The sequence below is a fragment of the Pelobates fuscus genome, chromosome 8 (assembly GCF_036172605.1).
Source record: "Pelobates fuscus isolate aPelFus1 chromosome 8, aPelFus1.pri, whole genome shotgun sequence".
NCBI lineage: Eukaryota > Metazoa > Chordata > Amphibia > Anura > Pelobatidae > Pelobates > Pelobates fuscus.
The window spans coordinates 162,547,286-162,564,374 of NC_086324.1; the positions used below are offsets into that span (position 1 = coordinate 162,547,286).

The 17,089-nt window shown below is 41.1% G+C and overlaps 1 protein-coding gene across 1 annotated transcript; it reads left to right on the plus strand.

The window, feature by feature from the left end:
* The first annotated feature begins 268 nt into the window (after positions 1 to 268).
* ATP6V0C (ATPase H+ transporting V0 subunit c) lies at positions 269 to 12,382 on the plus strand. Its single transcript, XM_063430598.1, has 3 exons — positions 269 to 547; positions 9,718 to 9,901; positions 11,432 to 12,382. Exons 1-3 carry the CDS (start codon positions 469 to 471, stop codon positions 11,634 to 11,636), a joined length of 468 nt encoding a protein of 155 aa, XP_063286668.1. The 5' UTR covers positions 269 to 468; the 3' UTR covers positions 11,637 to 12,382.
* Positions 12,383 to 17,089: the final 4,707 nt, after the last annotated feature.

A 17,089-nucleotide genomic window follows, 5' to 3' on the forward strand; every position in this document is an offset into this window, starting at 1 on the left:
GAGGACTGTACCAACTCATCCTGAGAAGGATCCCTGTCACCTTTATATATACATATACTCTCCAATCCGGCTAAATAAACACTATCTCATTCCCCTATGGCTTATCTTCGCCGTGTTTGACCTCATAATAGACCTGGCCGCCCAATCGAGTGAACCCTGGCTCCCCCCATGCCGTCGTGCATGTGGCACGTCCCATCTGATGGCCAGGGGTCTGGGCGGGGCTTTCGGCGCCGTCAGCGAATGGTGGGAGGGGGTTGGCGTCACGTGACGCGGCGGCCATTTTGTGCTGCGGTAAGAGGTATTTAGAGCGTCGAGCAGCCTTCGAGCTCATCAGTGTGAGAGCCGCAGCCGCCCAGACAGGACACACACCGGAACGACCCCTCTCCTCCACCACTACCTCCCCCGCAGCTCCGCGTACTCTGTGCCCCGCTCTCTGCCGGTGTAAAGGAGCCCCTTGTCCCGGACACGATGACTAGCACGGCCACCGCTCCCGAGTACTCCGCCTTCTTCGCCGTCATGGGCGCCTCGTCTGCCATGGTCTTCAGCGGTGAGACCCCCTGTCCGCCATTACCCACCTTCCATAACCCGTCTATAGCCGGGACCCCCATCCCGGCACTCAGGGGGTTAACTAACCCGGCAGCCAGGGGGGTGGGGGGCAGTTAACCCCTTAAGGACACATGACATGTCATAATTCCCTTTTATTCCTGAAGTTTGGTCCTTAAGGGGTTAAATCATCAATCAATCAATACCGTGTCTCTAAGGGCCACAGGCCAGATATCGATTATTTCCTGGTTATATTTATTTCGAATGGTGGTGGTGTCTGGTTTGCATTGGGGTTTAGGCTGGCTGTGCATGATGAGAGGTGTGGGTCCAGGAGCTGTCATTGCCACTGGCTCCTGATGTGAGCTGTCCTTGGTTTGTATGGGGTATGGTGGGTGCTGAATTTATAGTGAATTCTCACTGACATGTAATGTGTAATCTATGGGGGAGGGGATTATATACTGTGAATTATCACTGACATGGGGGGGAGGATGCTATAATGGATGCTGGGTTATATATTGTGAATTATCACTGTCTGACATTCAATGTATTATAAGGGGGGATATCGGGGTACTGGGTTATAGTGTGAATTATCGCTGGATTATTTGTGGTGTGCTGCTATGAGGATGTATGGAGGGGAGGTAATGGGTGTTAAATTATAACTGCGGTTTGTATGACATGTCTGATCATGGGGAGGTGTATAGTTATGGATTATATTGTAAATATTCCTTGGTTTGCTTCCTATGTATGTTTTATAGGAGGGTATATGAATATTCTCAATTGTCCTTGGTTTGTATGTCTGTCTACAGGAGGTATATGAATTATACTGTACACTTCCCTGATTTTAGATTTGTTAATATGGTGTATGTGGATTATATTTTACACTATCCTTTGTAGGTCTATAGGATTCTATTCTAAATTATCCTCAATTTGTATGTCTCTATAGGAGGTGGATTATATAAATTATCCCTTAGTTTGTAGGTCTATAGGATTATAAATTGTCCTTGGGTTTTAGGCTGCTATTGGGGGTGATGGTGTCTCTAGGTGGCCGATCCTTATTCCATGGATCATGTGACCAGGCTCCATACTGCCATCTTTCTTCCTCATTTCGGTTCACTGGCTTCTCCTATGGCTGCTGTTTCTACCTGCAGAGCCGAGCAGCTTCGGCTGTTTCCGTGAGCGGCCGCTCGGGATGCTCTGTATTCCACGGCTGTAGTAAGGATGGGGGGGGGGGGGAGAATGAGTGAATCGCCCACGGGGGACGCCGAGAGCTGACGTCACTGGGGTGATCCCAGCAGCTGGTTAGCAGTCACATGACTGCAGAGGAAAGAATGGCATGGGGGTTGGGATCAGTACTAGCCATGTATACTTGTGAATGATTGGGGATGGGCTTTAGGGGTTAATGTTCAGACTCGTGACTTTCTGATATGTAGCCATGTTTGTTAAATACCCTAAGGTTGTAAAATATGGGATAAGAGGAAGTTATCAGACCAGACTGTATTGAGCAGAATATACTAGGTGGTTTTTTGTTTTTATAGAGATGTGTTTGGGGTTTTTTCCTTCCTCCATTCATTCTTAAATCCTCCTTGTTACATCTGTTGTAAACTGACTATAAGCTAATAGTGGACATTCCTATACTAGATGTAGGATGGTGTGTGTGTGTTCTATGCATTTCCTTCACTCTTCAAACTGCATTGTGGTCCATTTGAACAGAACTAGTATTCTGTTTATAATTTGCCATTCTACAATTTTTTAAAATATAATTTGAATTGTTTAGTTTAACACTTCCAGTATGCCTTAACTGTGACAGCCTTTCATAGCTTGCCCTGTAACGTATAATTGAACCTTTTTCCCAGTGTCTTGTGGTTTAATTTTTTCACATGACCACTTCTAGAGGACGGTCATGCGTTTACATCAAAAGGTAATCTAAAACTTCAATTGTTCTATAGATGACAGTGTGCTGGAGGTCAGTTTATTACACAGCAGCTCAGTGAATCCGGCTTGTGTTTTAAGCAAATGTGGAAGTTGAGGCTGTACTTGTGTGATCGAGCATAGGATGATGGATGCTGCAGGAATCAGGGCATTGTGACCTTCAGTGTTTTTGTTTTGTAATGATTGGCTTTAGATGTATCTACCTTTTACTATTGCTTCCTGCAAGATTCTGTCCTCACTAAATCTGCACAATGGCTCGTGGCATGGATCTATTTTTGGACTGTTTCTTGCAGTTCTTTCATCCTGCAGTTTTTCTGGCCCGTCTGTAGCCATATTACTTCATAATCACCTGGCAGATGGTGTGAATCTCACCTTTAGTGCACAATGCTTGAATCTCGTACATTCCTGTGCTGTCGGCTAACTGTACAGCTATAAATGTAGCCATTGAAGCCCAGAGAATGTGCTGCACTTGTTAACAAACTGCTTCATCCTATCTTCTAAAGGCTTGACATTAGCGTCAATGGGGGAAAAACTAGGCTTCCTGACTTGGTATAGACTGCTTTTGCAGCAGGTTTTCCAACTGCACCTCCCTATCAAAATATTAACTTGTACTTAAAACATTTTTTTTTATTACAAATTGGTCATTAAGTCAGATGGTGAATTGTGGCCTAGACAAAGTATAAAATTGTATCTGTAGGTTAGTTTACTGGTGTGGACAAATAATAATAAAATGGAATAGTAGGAATATTTTCCAACAACTGCTTAGTGCAATTAGTCTGCATCTTGATTGCAGTGACTTGTACCTAAAGAGTCTTTAAAGTGACACTCTAGACAGCACAACTTTATCTTTATTACTTGAAGGGGTCACTTAATGGAATCTTGTAAACAGTTTAACTTAAAGTTGTTGCCTGATTGCTCTGTACGAACACTCAATGCCTGGAACTGGTGCTGCTGATTCCAATTGCGAAGAGCGTGAAAAGGATACATATAATTTTCTACTGTCAGTACATAAACCTAATCCTAGCAAATGTTTTTGCACTCCTCAGCAATGTTTACAAAGTGATACATTTTTAGAATGACATGGATATTCTAAATGAAGTCAGTGTATCGATTATGGAACTTTGTCTGATTTTTCAGATTTCCATAATAGGTGTGACTGTTCTACCCCTTTTTTATTTTTTGGAAAATGCTCTTTAATAATCAGACTTTTAACTGGCACGGGAGATGCTAGTAGCTAGTTTGGCCATGGTGTTTGCCTTTGTAAATGAAAAGGCAGACCTCAAAGACCATGTGACAGCATTTTGAAGGTAATGCTACATTTCTGGTGAATCAGGAAAAGTGGGATTTTGGCAAGTGTCAAAATTGCTGTTTTTGTTTCCCTCCCTTTGATTTGTTATAGCTCACGTGACTGACCAGTGGGGAGACTGATCCATGACTGGAAGATCTTGCTCTTGTTGAAAGGGAATTTAAATCTAGTCTTGTAGTAGTCTTAAATAATTGAGTCTGAAAGCATAGTAATGTGAACTCAGTGGCAGTGTTTTCTTGATGTTTACTACAAGCATGGCCTGTTTGATGTCTAAATAGCACTCGGATTGATCTGGTTTGCAGCACACCATTACTGCTTAAACCTGATTGCCTTTAGGATCTTTGGTCAAAGTAAAGTTCCAGGGCTGAATCTCTAATTTTATTAAATTATTTTTTGGCAACACTGTCGTAGCTTTAAAGAAACACACTATAGGGTCAGGAACACAAACCTGTTGGTCCGGTGCCGATCCGCCTCCTTGCTGACATCAGAATTTATTTCTAGGCAATTCAAATTTATTTTATTTATTTTTTTTGGTGGAGAATTGGCACCTCATATAGATGCATCTCTGAGGAAAATGCAGTGTATCCATGGAGACTCTGAATTGCAGTGTGCGGCACTGCTCCAGTGGTCACCGGAGGTATCCCTATGGGGCAATGTAAACGCTGCCTTTCTCTGAAAAGGGCTTTTTTGTTTTTTTCATGACTGCCTGCAGGGAATGATTATACGCACCAGAACTACATTAGGCTTTAGTTGTGACTATATAGTGTCCCTATAAGTTTTCTATGTATATCTTTAAAAACATTAAACTAATCTTTCTGTGCAGTGATCCAGATGTTCATAGATGCCATTGGAGCCTCTTTCTGTAAGAATGCAGTGTAAAAGCTGAACAGGTTTAAATCCATATGGTCATCCTGGATCTATTTGAGCATAAATGCTGTTTTGTCTCTAATTGGTTAGCAGGAGGAATTTGTAAAGGCTTTTCTGAGAGCAACAAAATAACTTGTGACCTAATTTTGCTGGAAGATGCAGGGAGCTAGTGTGAAAGTATTGGCAACTGTTAAAGGGATACTATAGGCATCAAAACAACTTTAGCTTAATGAAGCAGTTTTGGGGTATATATTATGCCCCTGCAATCTCATTACTCAATTCTCTGCCAGCCAGGGAGTTAAATCACTTTAGTTTCTGTTTATGCAGCTCTAGCCACACCTCCCCTGGCTGTGACTGACAGTCTGCATAGAAAAAAAGCTTTCATTGTCAATCAGATGTTAATTTGATTAAAAGTAAATGATCTCCTGTTCTGTTACTTAACATACAGGAGGATTCGGCACGTTCTAGCAAGTCACTTACAGAGCAGGAGATACAAATAAATAGAAATTAAACAGAATTTGCAATAAGTCTAAACATTAGATTACTTTTTACAGTAAGTATTTAGGAAGGCTGTGCATGACTATGGCTGCATTAACAGTGATTTAACTCATAAATGGCAGGGAATGGAGCATTTATTCAACAAAACTGCTTAAAGTTCTTTTGGTGCCTAGTGTCCCTTAAATTGTCTGCATCCAATATTGAAGGTTCCTCCCCTTCCCTACTACAATAGCAAATGCTCAGCTCTCAACCCTTTATCCACATTATGTTTTCACCAGCTCTAAAATCTGGTACTTTGTACATTACTGGTAAACTTAGACTAATGCTGGGTGCACTGTAACCAGTTCTTTCAGTGTACTGGACTGCTTAAAGGGATGCTCAGAGAAGGGCATTTTGTACTTGTCACAACATGACTATTTAAAATAAAAATAATTTCTTTTATTTTTTCTTTACTCTCCAGTAGCTGCCCCAGATCTCAGTCAATTATGGAGATTTCATAGGCTTTTACTTCACATTTTTATATCCTGCTCTGTAAAGTGAACTTAAATACACAACTCCTGCAGGGTCTAATAAGCTATTAACAAAGTAGGCGATACACAAACAGGATTTGCAATAAAGTGAACATTAGATGACTCTTTCCAGGAAGTGTTTAGGAAGACTGTCACATGCAGGAAGGTGTGGCTATGGCTGCATAAACTAAGTGATTTAACTCCTAAATGGCAGAATTGAGCATGTTCTATACACCAAAACGGATTCATTAAGCTAAAGTTGACTAGTATCCCTTTAATAAATGTCTTAACTAGTGGCTGAATCTTTGTATATGTGTTGTAGGTTTTAAAGTCTCCGTACCAATTGAGGTTGCTTTTTAAAGTCAGCAAGTCTGAGTCTTAAAGCTCCCCGTCTGCATTGATTACTAGGATAGTTTAGCCCAAAACGCACATTACGTTTGGTTCCTGTCTTAACAAGCCATTGAAAAACTGCTGTACATTCTAGGGATTACTCTGTTCTAGCCTCTTGTACAGGTGAAAACACATTAAGGCAAGCGCACGATCTTGTTTTTTTGTCACTTTTATCTTTTGCCTTTTAACGCAGCTTCCTTTTTTCACTTGTTGCCCTGTTTCCAGAATGACTGCAGTGATTAACGTTCCCTAGCATGTCATCCGCCAAGCAACGAGTGTGCATTGTAATGTAACTTGTACTTTGCTCACCAACCCTTATAGCTAAAGTCAACCTACACAGCGATCCTCAAATTACCATTATCCTTTCAATACCAGCGACAGACTGCAGACCTAACCTATTCCTACAGCAAAACCTCCAGCTTCGGGTGGAGCTCAAATTTACATTCCTGATAATGTTACAATTGAATATGAAAAGAAAATGCCTTAACGGTCTTGGAATTGACGACAAACTGTGAAATGACACTCCTCCAGGAGATCGGTATTTTTCTTGACCTCTGAACAGCTAGTCTAACTGCAGAGCTGCCAATTGTGTATTGGAAGTTACTCTAAGGCTTTTTTATTTTTATTAGCAAGTCATTCCTGTGCAGTCCTATACATATATCCAGTAGTGCAGGATTGTCTAATATCTTGGTTACTTCCTGGTCCTTGCGGTAAATGTAGAGGTGGTGCTTGAATGCAAATTTGAGAAGTGAATACTATAATGAACTAGCAACATCTATGGAGGAACTTTTATAAAAAAAATTAAATAATTTTATCCTCTTGGTCGTCTTAACATGTCTACTTGACTGTCCTTAAAGGACCACTATATGGTCTTTAGGTCCCTCCCACACTTGCCAGGCTGAATGGGTTAAACACTTGCCTTTTCTGGCGCCGGGCTCCCTCGGTGCTGGGAACTCTGCTCCCTCTTCCGATGTCAGTGCTGAATGCACATGTGCGGCAAGAGCCACGCGTGCATTCAATCAGTCCATAAGAAAGCATTACTCGATGCTCTCCTATGGACGTCTGCATCTTATCACTGTTTTTATTTATTTTTGTTAAACTCTTGTGAGAAGCGCCCCTAGCAGGTGTCAGTGAGACAGCCACTGGAGGCTGGATTAACCCTAGTGTAAACATAGCAGTTTCTCTGAAATATAGTGGTCCTTTAATCTAGCAAAGTGCTAGAATATTAATGTTCTGGGTCAATTGTGGCTTCCTTCAGACTCTCTGTAGAGTACCTACTAGTAATACAAATGGTGTCCTATACTATGATGTAATACTAGTTTTCTACTTCCTGATTCTCTGGCGATCAGGCACTGCAATGTTGCAAGTTTTTTTGCTGCTTCTCATTTGAAACTACATTTTTAAAAACTGCAGAGCTAGTTGTGTAACCGTTTTTCTTGCTGACTTGCATTCCTGGAATTAAGTTAACGTTGACATGGAATAGTTTTGCAAAATTGCAGCATAGACAACATTGTCACTCAAAATCCACTTGAGTATTAAAAATGGTTTTAATCTAAAACTGTAGACAAATATGCACATTTTGAGATTTGTCAAGCTGTAGGTTCTTTTTAGAGACTCTCTGACCATGTTTGGAACCAAACTTTGATATTTATTTTTTATAAAATAGTTTACCAGGATAGATCCATTGAGATTTCTCTTGTTTTCAAGTATGTCCTGGGTCTTTGTCCATACCATTGCATTGTTGCAAAAAATACAATATAAAAACTATATATCTAAACTTGATACATAATCCGTAATCACTATATTCAATCGTGACCAGTACATTCTGTGCTGAGGTATATTGCCATAGATATCTTAAAAGATTTTATATTGAAGATGTTATTGATTAGCTAGATTTGGTCAGTGACTAGAGCAGTGCTCAGATCAGACTGACCTTAATGTCACCCCTCTTCTGAAACGGAAATCTTGGAATATACTCGTGTTTACCTTGCCCATGTTAAACTCCTAATATCTTGCTTAAACTGGGGTTTTCTTGCAGACTCCTTCAAAGGGAGCTGTCACTTCCCAGGATTAATATGTCCCTCTATTTAACTTGTGTATTTGAGGCTTGAAACCTTTTGGCTGTCAATCACTGTTATAACCTGTCCTTGGCAACTGGCAAAAAAAATTCAACAATTTCTGTTCTCCCTCAAAATTGCAATAATTGCCCCTGCTTTGCCTTGTCTGAAGTGGATTATGCAGTCACTTGCCACATCTTTAAAGGACCACTCTAGGCACCCAGACCACTTCAGCTTAATGAAGTGGTCTGGGTGCCAGGTCCATCTAGGATTAGCCCTTTTTGCTGTAAACATAGTTTCAGAGAAACTGCTGTTTTATAATGGGGTTAATCCAGCCTCTAGTGGCTATCTCATTGGCAGCCGCTAGAGCCGCTAGAAGACGCCAGCGTCCATAGGAAAGCATTGATGATGCTTTCCTGTGAGACTGGCTGAATGCGTGCGGGTCTTGCCGTGCATGCGCATTCATCCGGTGACATCAGAAGAGGGAGAAAAGGTAAGGGATTAACCCCTTCCTCCCACTTCAGCGCCGAGGGTGGGGGCACCCTCAGGGCACACTATAGTGAGGGAATGAGAGAGGGAAAAGCCTTACGAACTTTACATCACAATAGGGCGCACTATTGTGATGTAAAGTTCGTAAGGCTTTTTCCCCTCTCTCCTTCCCTCAGACATGTAGTCTTTCTAAAGACAGGGCAATAATCTTCATCCTATATATGGCAGATTCCCAAAGAATTAAAGCTGCATATGCTATACTGCCACCGTTAAAATATTGTATAATTGTACTATTATTGGGCCATACAACTTGAGCAGGCAATGGCATGTTATATCCACTGTAAAAGGACAGTCTATATTTTTGTGGGATGTAAGATCCAGACCGGATCAGCAGTCTCTGCTCTTGTGGGTCGAAACATCATTCTTCAGTTATGGTTTCTGACACTTTTTTAAAGCCTGAGCTTAAATATTTACAGTTTTGTGTAATCTGAGAATTGGGTAACAACTTGTTTTGCCACTTTGGTGCTACAGTTTCACACAATAACTTTCCACCCAGTCCCTGTGGCTTACTGGTTTGTCTTGTTATATTAACTTTCAGTTTTGATGTGTCCTAGGTCTGTCTCGCTTTAGATTGGCTTGTTTTTGCTTTCTGATAAAATAAAGTGCCATTTTAATTTGGCGCTGTCCAGATTATTTTCTGTGTCCTTGTAGGAGCAGTTTTGGGTAACATTTAAATCTTGGATTGCTGGTGTGCCTTGAGGACCTGATTTGCTTCAGATGTTAACATCTGCAGGCAATAAACAAGCCAAGTTGACAAATTGGACTTCTTCAACTTTCTAGTTAAATAGCCCGCAGTAAAGTAATTTTTGTCTTGTGTGAAGTCCAACACTGCTGTACACAGTGTAAAACTGTTGGAAGAATTGTTGCAATTCAGCAATTGCTGGCCATGAAGAAATTTTTTCTGGTGATGGCACCTATTGCTGGGCACCTATTGAAAGAAATGGGAGATAATGATACCTAGACATTGCCCCATATCTTCAATGGCTGAAGTTATTTGGGGTGGGAAGGGTCCTTTAAAAGAAACTCTTGGTTTGTATTTTTATTAACTCCACACTTTCTTTCTCATTAGCCCTGGGAGCTGCGTATGGAACGGCGAAGAGTGGTACCGGTATTGCAGCGATGTCCGTCATGAGGCCTGAGCTGATCATGAAATCCATCATTCCAGTTGTCATGGCTGGTATCATAGCTATTTATGGCCTTGTAGTGGCAGTACTCATTGCAAATTCTCTTAATGAAAGTATCACACTTTACAAGTAAGTAATTGTTGCTGGACTTGGACATGTGTATTAAAGTTTGAATACATTGGCAGCTCATGGAGGGCTGAGGCAGGATTTTGGCAGGGCATCACTCCAACCCCGGCATCACTAAATGGCATGAGGGAGTAGAGCAATGGAAAACTATCCATTCCAGCTGTCCCAAAGGTAGGGAGGCTGGATAGACTCTTTTCTCTAAAGGCAGTTTTGTACATTAAAAAGTGTGCAGGGAGAGGCAATGGACTTCAGAACTACATTAAACTGTAGTTGGTGTCCCTTTTAACCCCTTAAAGACCAAACTTCTGGCATAAAAAAAATCAAGACATGTCATGTGTCCTTAAGGGGTTAAATAACTGTCTTGTTGAAAAACCTGACTCCTAACTTTTCCTTTAGCTGGCTTCTAGATTCTAAGAACATTTGTCAAGCCCTGGAGTGTAGCACTGTGGGAGGGAATTTCATTAAAGGACCACTCTAGGCACCCAGACCACTTCAGCTTAATGAAGTGGTCTGGGTGCCAGGTCCAGCTAGGGTTAACCCAATTTTTTATAAACATAGCAGTTTCAGAGAAACTGCTATGTTTATAAATTGGTTAAGCCAGCCTCTAAATCCTCTAGTGGCTGTCTCATTGACAGCTGCTAGAGGCGCTTGCGTGATTCTCACTGAAAATCAGTGAGCACGCAAGCGTCCATAGGAAAGCATTATAAATGCTTTCCTATGCGGCCGGCTGAATGCACGCGCAGCTCTTGCCGCGCGTGCGCATTCAGCCGACGAGGAGGAGAGCTCCCCGCCCAGCGCTGGAAAAAGGTAAGTTTTACCACTTTTCCCCTTTCCAGAGCTGGGCGGGAGGGGGAGTTTTCCTGGCACTAGAGTGGTCCTTTAAATTGGATATAACCAAATGTATGCTTCTCATATCAGTCATGGGTGACTATTTGTTTTACTGATTTTGAAGGACTTGTGTGGCTGCCTAGGTGCTGTGCAAGTTTCTGTGATTTTAGTATTCTGCACTGCAGACAATGTGGTGCTGAATATGAATGTAAAGTAGCTTAGAACAGAGTGGCAGACAAAGTTGTCCCTTAGCTTGCCTCTCGTAAGTGTGCGCACATGCACTCGTTGGTAATCGCTGGTTTCCATAGAAGCATTGCAGTCAATGATTCTGAGAAGCTTTTGTTTGGTACGTCGAGGCGATTACCTCACATGAGCCTTCCTTAGGTTCACAATGCTGATCTATGAAAAGCATTGGAGTTGACCAGTGTTATGTGACAGTGTGGTGCTGCAGGGGGTTACTGTTGGCACTGGAAAAAAGGATACACTTTGTATCTTTTGTAAATTTAAATTTTTATTGCAACACCTTTAAAATAACTAAAGTTGGGAGGGGGGGGGTGAACATTCTTTATTTTTAAAGAGACTTATCTGCTCAAATCTAAACTAATTTTAAGTATAGAACTTCTTGTTTAAATTTGTATTTTCTGTCAGGGATCTAGCCTGTGCACTCCCATCGTATCCAAATAAAACTTGTCTTTCTCTCTACAGGAGCTTTTTACAGCTGGGTGCCGGCTTGAGTGTAGGCCTGAGTGGTTTAGCTGCAGGCTTTGCCATTGGCATTGTTGGAGACGCGGGTGTGCGAGGGACAGCACAGCAGCCCCGACTATTTGTGGGCATGATCCTCATCCTCATTTTTGCTGAAGTCTTGGGTCTCTACGGTCTGATTGTGGCCCTTATCCTCTCCACACAATGAAGATCTCATCCAGATTCCAAATCTCTGGAAGCCTCTTACAAAAAATGGTTTTATCTCATGTGTACAGTCATTCTTCACCTTCCCCCGATTCAGTAGTTTCTCTAACCCCCTGAATCCTGTACCTGCGCCATTGTAAGTTAGTGACTTGTGTGTAATCCTTTAGCTGTACCCTACAGTTGGACTTCAGGCTATAAAGTCCTGACACCAGGCTTGTGGACTGGACGCAGTCATTCCTGCAACGCTCACATGATTTTCCTTTTCTGCGTGCAGTTTATTTTTATTTTTGGCTTTTTCTTCAATCTCACTTCTGGATGTTTCCTAACGAGTACGATGTATAAATGATCTAGAATTGTAATTTCCCCTCCACTCAATGTTTTATTTATAAATATAAAGAAAAATTGTGGTTCATACTTTGCAATGAGCTGTTATTTCCTCTCCTAACTTATTCCAGTCTCTCTTTTGCTGCGTATGTATTTAATCTTTAGCTGTGTATCTGTGGGGTTTCCTTGTAAGTACTGAATTTCCTGGATGTAATTTGGTTAAAGATTGTACTGTTCTGACATTGGAGTATATATATATTTTTGTTCTATTTTTTTTTCTTGTTTTATTACAAGGAAAACTTATTCCCGTCCGTGTAAACTGGTAACCAGAACATTTTAAAAAGCAAAACCTTGACGTGTATGGTAAGGCGCACACCCGCTACTGGGTATTGGTTACATATTTCCAAATAAAACATCTCCAATACATTTGCGCTTTTTTTATTTCTAACCAGAATTGTATGGCTCCCATGTCAATATCCTTTCACACACCGCTTTGCAGCTAGATTTGTTATGTATGTTCTAGATCAGGCATAGGCATCCTTTGGCACTGCAGATGTTTTGGACTACACCTCCCATGATTCTTTGCCAGCATTATGGGGATGTAGTCCACAACATCTGGAGTGGCAAAGGTTGCCCAACTCTGTTCTAGACCGGTTGTCAATATTTTTATGGCGAAGGACTTGTGCAGGTCTTACAAAAAAAGTACCCCTGCCTCAAAAGTAATTTCTGTTTAAATTCAGAATTAAATATTTAGGCACTTGTACTTAAAACTACACTATTGTCAGCCACACAAACATGTATTCCAGACATTGTAGCGGTAAAATAGCTACAGGTCTGTGTTTTGTGGTTTTTTGTTTTTTTTTTTGTTTTTTTTAAAAAAGGTGAGGTTTCCTCAATTTTTGTCTGGTCCCTCTTGCTCTACCCCCATGACTGAGGTCGTCACACTTGACAATCTCAATTTGCTTTCCCGTAGGAAACATTGGGAGGCTATTGTGCATCCGTGGGGAGTGTTCAGCCTCTTCATGCAGAGCACTGTATTAGGAAGCAACTCTGGTGGCTGTCTGAGTGAGTGTCACTAGAGATATTAGGCAGTAATGTAAACACTGCCTGCTCTCTGAAAAGCCAGTAGAGACAGGCTTTAGACACAATCTGAAAATATAAAAAGAAGTTGCATACATTTCACTGACTCAGACACCAACAAAAACACTTTCACAAATGTATCTTTAAACTCATCCAGCATCCCTACCTTCGGGAGCGGTGTGGGTCATGTATAACTGTCCTTGTGAGCTGTTAATGATGCCAGGGGCCAGAGAAGTCAACCCAGGCATCATTGCAGGACATGCAAGGGCACTGCTTGAAGATCATGAGAGGACCTCCTTAAACTCCTCCCCCCCCTTCCCTCCATAGAAACTAACTTGGGCAGGGTAGGCACTTGATGGCTGGGTAAGCAGGTACCTACTCTGCTTTAGTGCACAGCTGGCTGTGTCCTGTGGGTGTTGAGGTTATCAGCCAGCTCTTGCACTTAATGTGATACAAGGTTCCAGACCAACGTAGTATTGTAGGTACATTTTTAAGCATTTATAAAGAAATGACCATGAAATGATATAGAACAGTTATCCAGTTTAAAGTTGACTAGGTCTCTGTGTATTTTATTTTGGTCTAAACTGTATCTGACAGTTGTTACCCAGTGGCCTCGTTGCCTATTTACAAAATCACTCATTTTCTAGGTGCTATGATGGAAGATTATTGTTTGGGTGTGCTCCTTGATGTCACTTTTCTAGCCAGCATTTATAACTGGCTGTAGAAGAAACCTTGATTTGTATTTGAGTTGACATTCCATTTTTGGCTGCTACAGTAAGCTGTTAACTAAAACCTTCACACACTAGCAGTGCTATGGAAAGTCAACTGCCCTTCTGTGAGCTACACAGACTAGCAAAACTTGAAGCGGCAGAGTAGGAGTCATGTTGGGTAACTGATTTGGACTCTATCACAAACGTGGCAGTGCATTCAGTTGGAGGCAGGAGAGGTTTGCAAATAAAATTTGTCGCTATTAGGGAAACTAGCCACTAAACTTAACCTTTTTGAGTTGGTAATAGTGCATCTAGTCCCCTGGCTTTGTATCTCCATGGCAAACTATATATGTGTCCCTGTATTCCCATAGCCATGACCACATTCAGCTCCTCAGGCTAATGCATGATTGTTAACACAATCAGCACAGAGAGGATAGGTTGTGAGTGAACTCTTGTTTAGCATTAAAAAAAGTTTAATGCTGAAGGGTAGGACAGTGCCAAAGAATCCAGATATTATAAATTCTGAGACACAGTGGTTATGGTGCCTACAGTGTGTTCTTTAAGTGCAACTTTTTCAGCAGTGTGTTCAGGTTTTAAATAACTCCCCTCTGCTATAGTCTGTCCTTCTGGTGTATACTTGGAACCAGCAGAGTAAGGTCTAGATCAGTGATGGCTAACTGACACCATAAATTTGACTAAAATTCCCTTAATGCTCAACTAGTTTTTAGACTCTAGAAGCAAGCTGAGCATCATGGGAAACGTAGTCAAACAATTGATGTCACGGTTAGCCATCACTGATCTAGATTTTTGCATTAAAAGACCACTCCACTTTATTCCTGGACAAAACAAAAGAACATAGTTGAAGTATATATTAAGAGCTTGAAAAATCCAAAGTTCTTCTGAACTGCAGCCTTTGCAAACTTTCAATGTTTTCAGTTGCAGGCTTAAAGCGACGGACACTGCACCCAGACAACTTCAATTAGATGAAGTTGGTCTGGGTGCCTATAGAAACATTCGGGCAATCTAGCTTGCCCAATAATTAGTGTCCCCTTTAATGGTTATACTCACATCTTTGCTACTTGATATTATTTATATTATCATTTCCTCCTTGTGCTGGATTTCAGTATCTGGAAACAGCCATTTCCTTCTCTGCCCATGATGTTTGCTGTTCCATGGGATTGATTTTATCAAGGATTATAGGTACATTTTGGCAGCTGAAATAGATCCTTGCTATGTCCAGTTTTGGCAACTGACTGCTATACATGAGGAAGAGTGGTCCTTGACTGTTCCTTATGTAATTTATGAAAACCTAAAGGGACACTCCAGGCACCCAGACCACTTCTGCCAATTGGAGTGGTCTGGGTGCCAACTCCCACCACCCTTAACCCTTCAAGCGTAATGCAATAATTACCTTGCAGGGTTAAGTCCTCTTCTAGTGGCTGTCTGTTAGACAGCCGCTAGAGTGACTTCCGTGTTCTTAGAACACAAAGGGTTTTAACCCCTTAAGGACCAAACTTATGGAATAAAAGGGAGTCATGACATGTCACACATGTCATGTGTCCTTAAGGGGTTAAAAGACGCACGTGAGGACCTCCAGCATCGCTGGAATCCTCATAGGAAAACAGTTAATAATGCTTTCCTATGGGGAGATATAATGCACGTGCGTGGCCCTTGCTGCACATGCACATTAGGGCTCCCCCGCTGGCTGATGTTGACAAGGGAGGAGCGTGGGCAGAGCCTGACCCAGTGCCGAGAACATCGGTGCTGGATTCAGGTAAGTCACTGAAGGGATTTTAACACTGGGGTGGGAGGGAAAGGGTCAGTGCCAGGAAAACAGATGTTTTCCTGGCACTGGAAAGTCCCTTTAAAGTGGGGGGCAGGAGGGAGGGGGAGAAAGGTTCAGACACGAGGAAATGTGAAGCTGTTCAGTTAAAGTTTATTTTTGGTGAAAGACATGCTTTAAAGTTAAGTACTTTATGTATTTAGTTCATGTACTGGCAACTATTTTGGTGCAAAGGACCAGTTGGATTTTTCATTGGCTCAGAGATTAATGAATCCATCCACTCTGTAGCTTTGTGAATAAAGTGCTGAAAAACTAAAGAGACATACCTGGCACCAATACAACTTTATTAAGGCTTAGCATCATTAATATGCTGTATTTAAATACAAAAAAAGTGTACAGCGTTGCACAAAATTCTTATGCCTTGGTTATGAAATGTATGTACGCATCCCAACCGCTGTCAGTACTGAGTGAGCTGCTTTAATTCACAACCTGGCTGAAGCATTGGGAGGCTGAGATCATCAAGGTCAGAGTGGAACCAGCCACTTGGAGACCTGCGTGATGAAAAAAAGGTGAGTGAATCACCTTTTTTAAAGAAGGGCAAAGGGATCTGGACACCTAAATGCTGATTTTAGCGCTATATTGTCAGTAGTACATATTTGTATCCCTGACACTATAGTGTTCATTTAAGTATTTAATTTGCTGTTGCATTGAAGGAACTCGAATTAGCAATCTGAGTGAAAATTAAAAAGGGTTATTTAGGTGATAATTGTTGGGAAATCAAAGTGAATTTGAAATCTGGGCCAAAATAGCTGAATTGGAAACATTCTTCAAGTCTGCTATAATTCCATGATGTCTATTTTGGTCTAAAATGTTAAGCTCACTATGAATAACGACAAATCTCACATAGGTGTACAGCGCTACAGAATTTAATGGCACTATATAAATAATAAAATAAGTAAATAACCTTGTAAAAGTGACAGATTTCATGGTCACATATTTCATACATGATTTTAATTCCACCAGTACTCAAAACAGTTCCTTTCATCTGAAAGTATTTTTTTTTCTCTTCTAAAATTGGGTGTTGATTAACTTAATTTAAATAATTAAATAATTGCAGAGTTCACAAATTCAAAATTTAGTCTAAAGTGCCAAGCCTTGACTATCGGAGAATTTTCCAGATCAGTTTGAATTTGATGCCACTAGATGGCACTGTAATTTCAGTTTAATGCGCATGTCACCTCTCTGTATTTTATAATGCATCGTTATGAAATGCTGACTGTGTTGGAATTTCAATAAAAAACACAAGACAAAATAGGAACTACTGTGGGATCCAGGAATAATATTGCTCATTGCAAGAGGTCATCTACATACCACCCAACATTTTAAATGGACAGAGATACACTTTCATTTTAGGCTGTGGGAGTAGGTTTTTCTGATATGTTTAAATAACTTACTAATAACTATTTACACAGACCGGTTTCTAAACACATTTATCATAGTTTAGACACATTACTGGGAGTATTATTGCTGTGGAGCTCTGTTATACACTCAGGCACATTA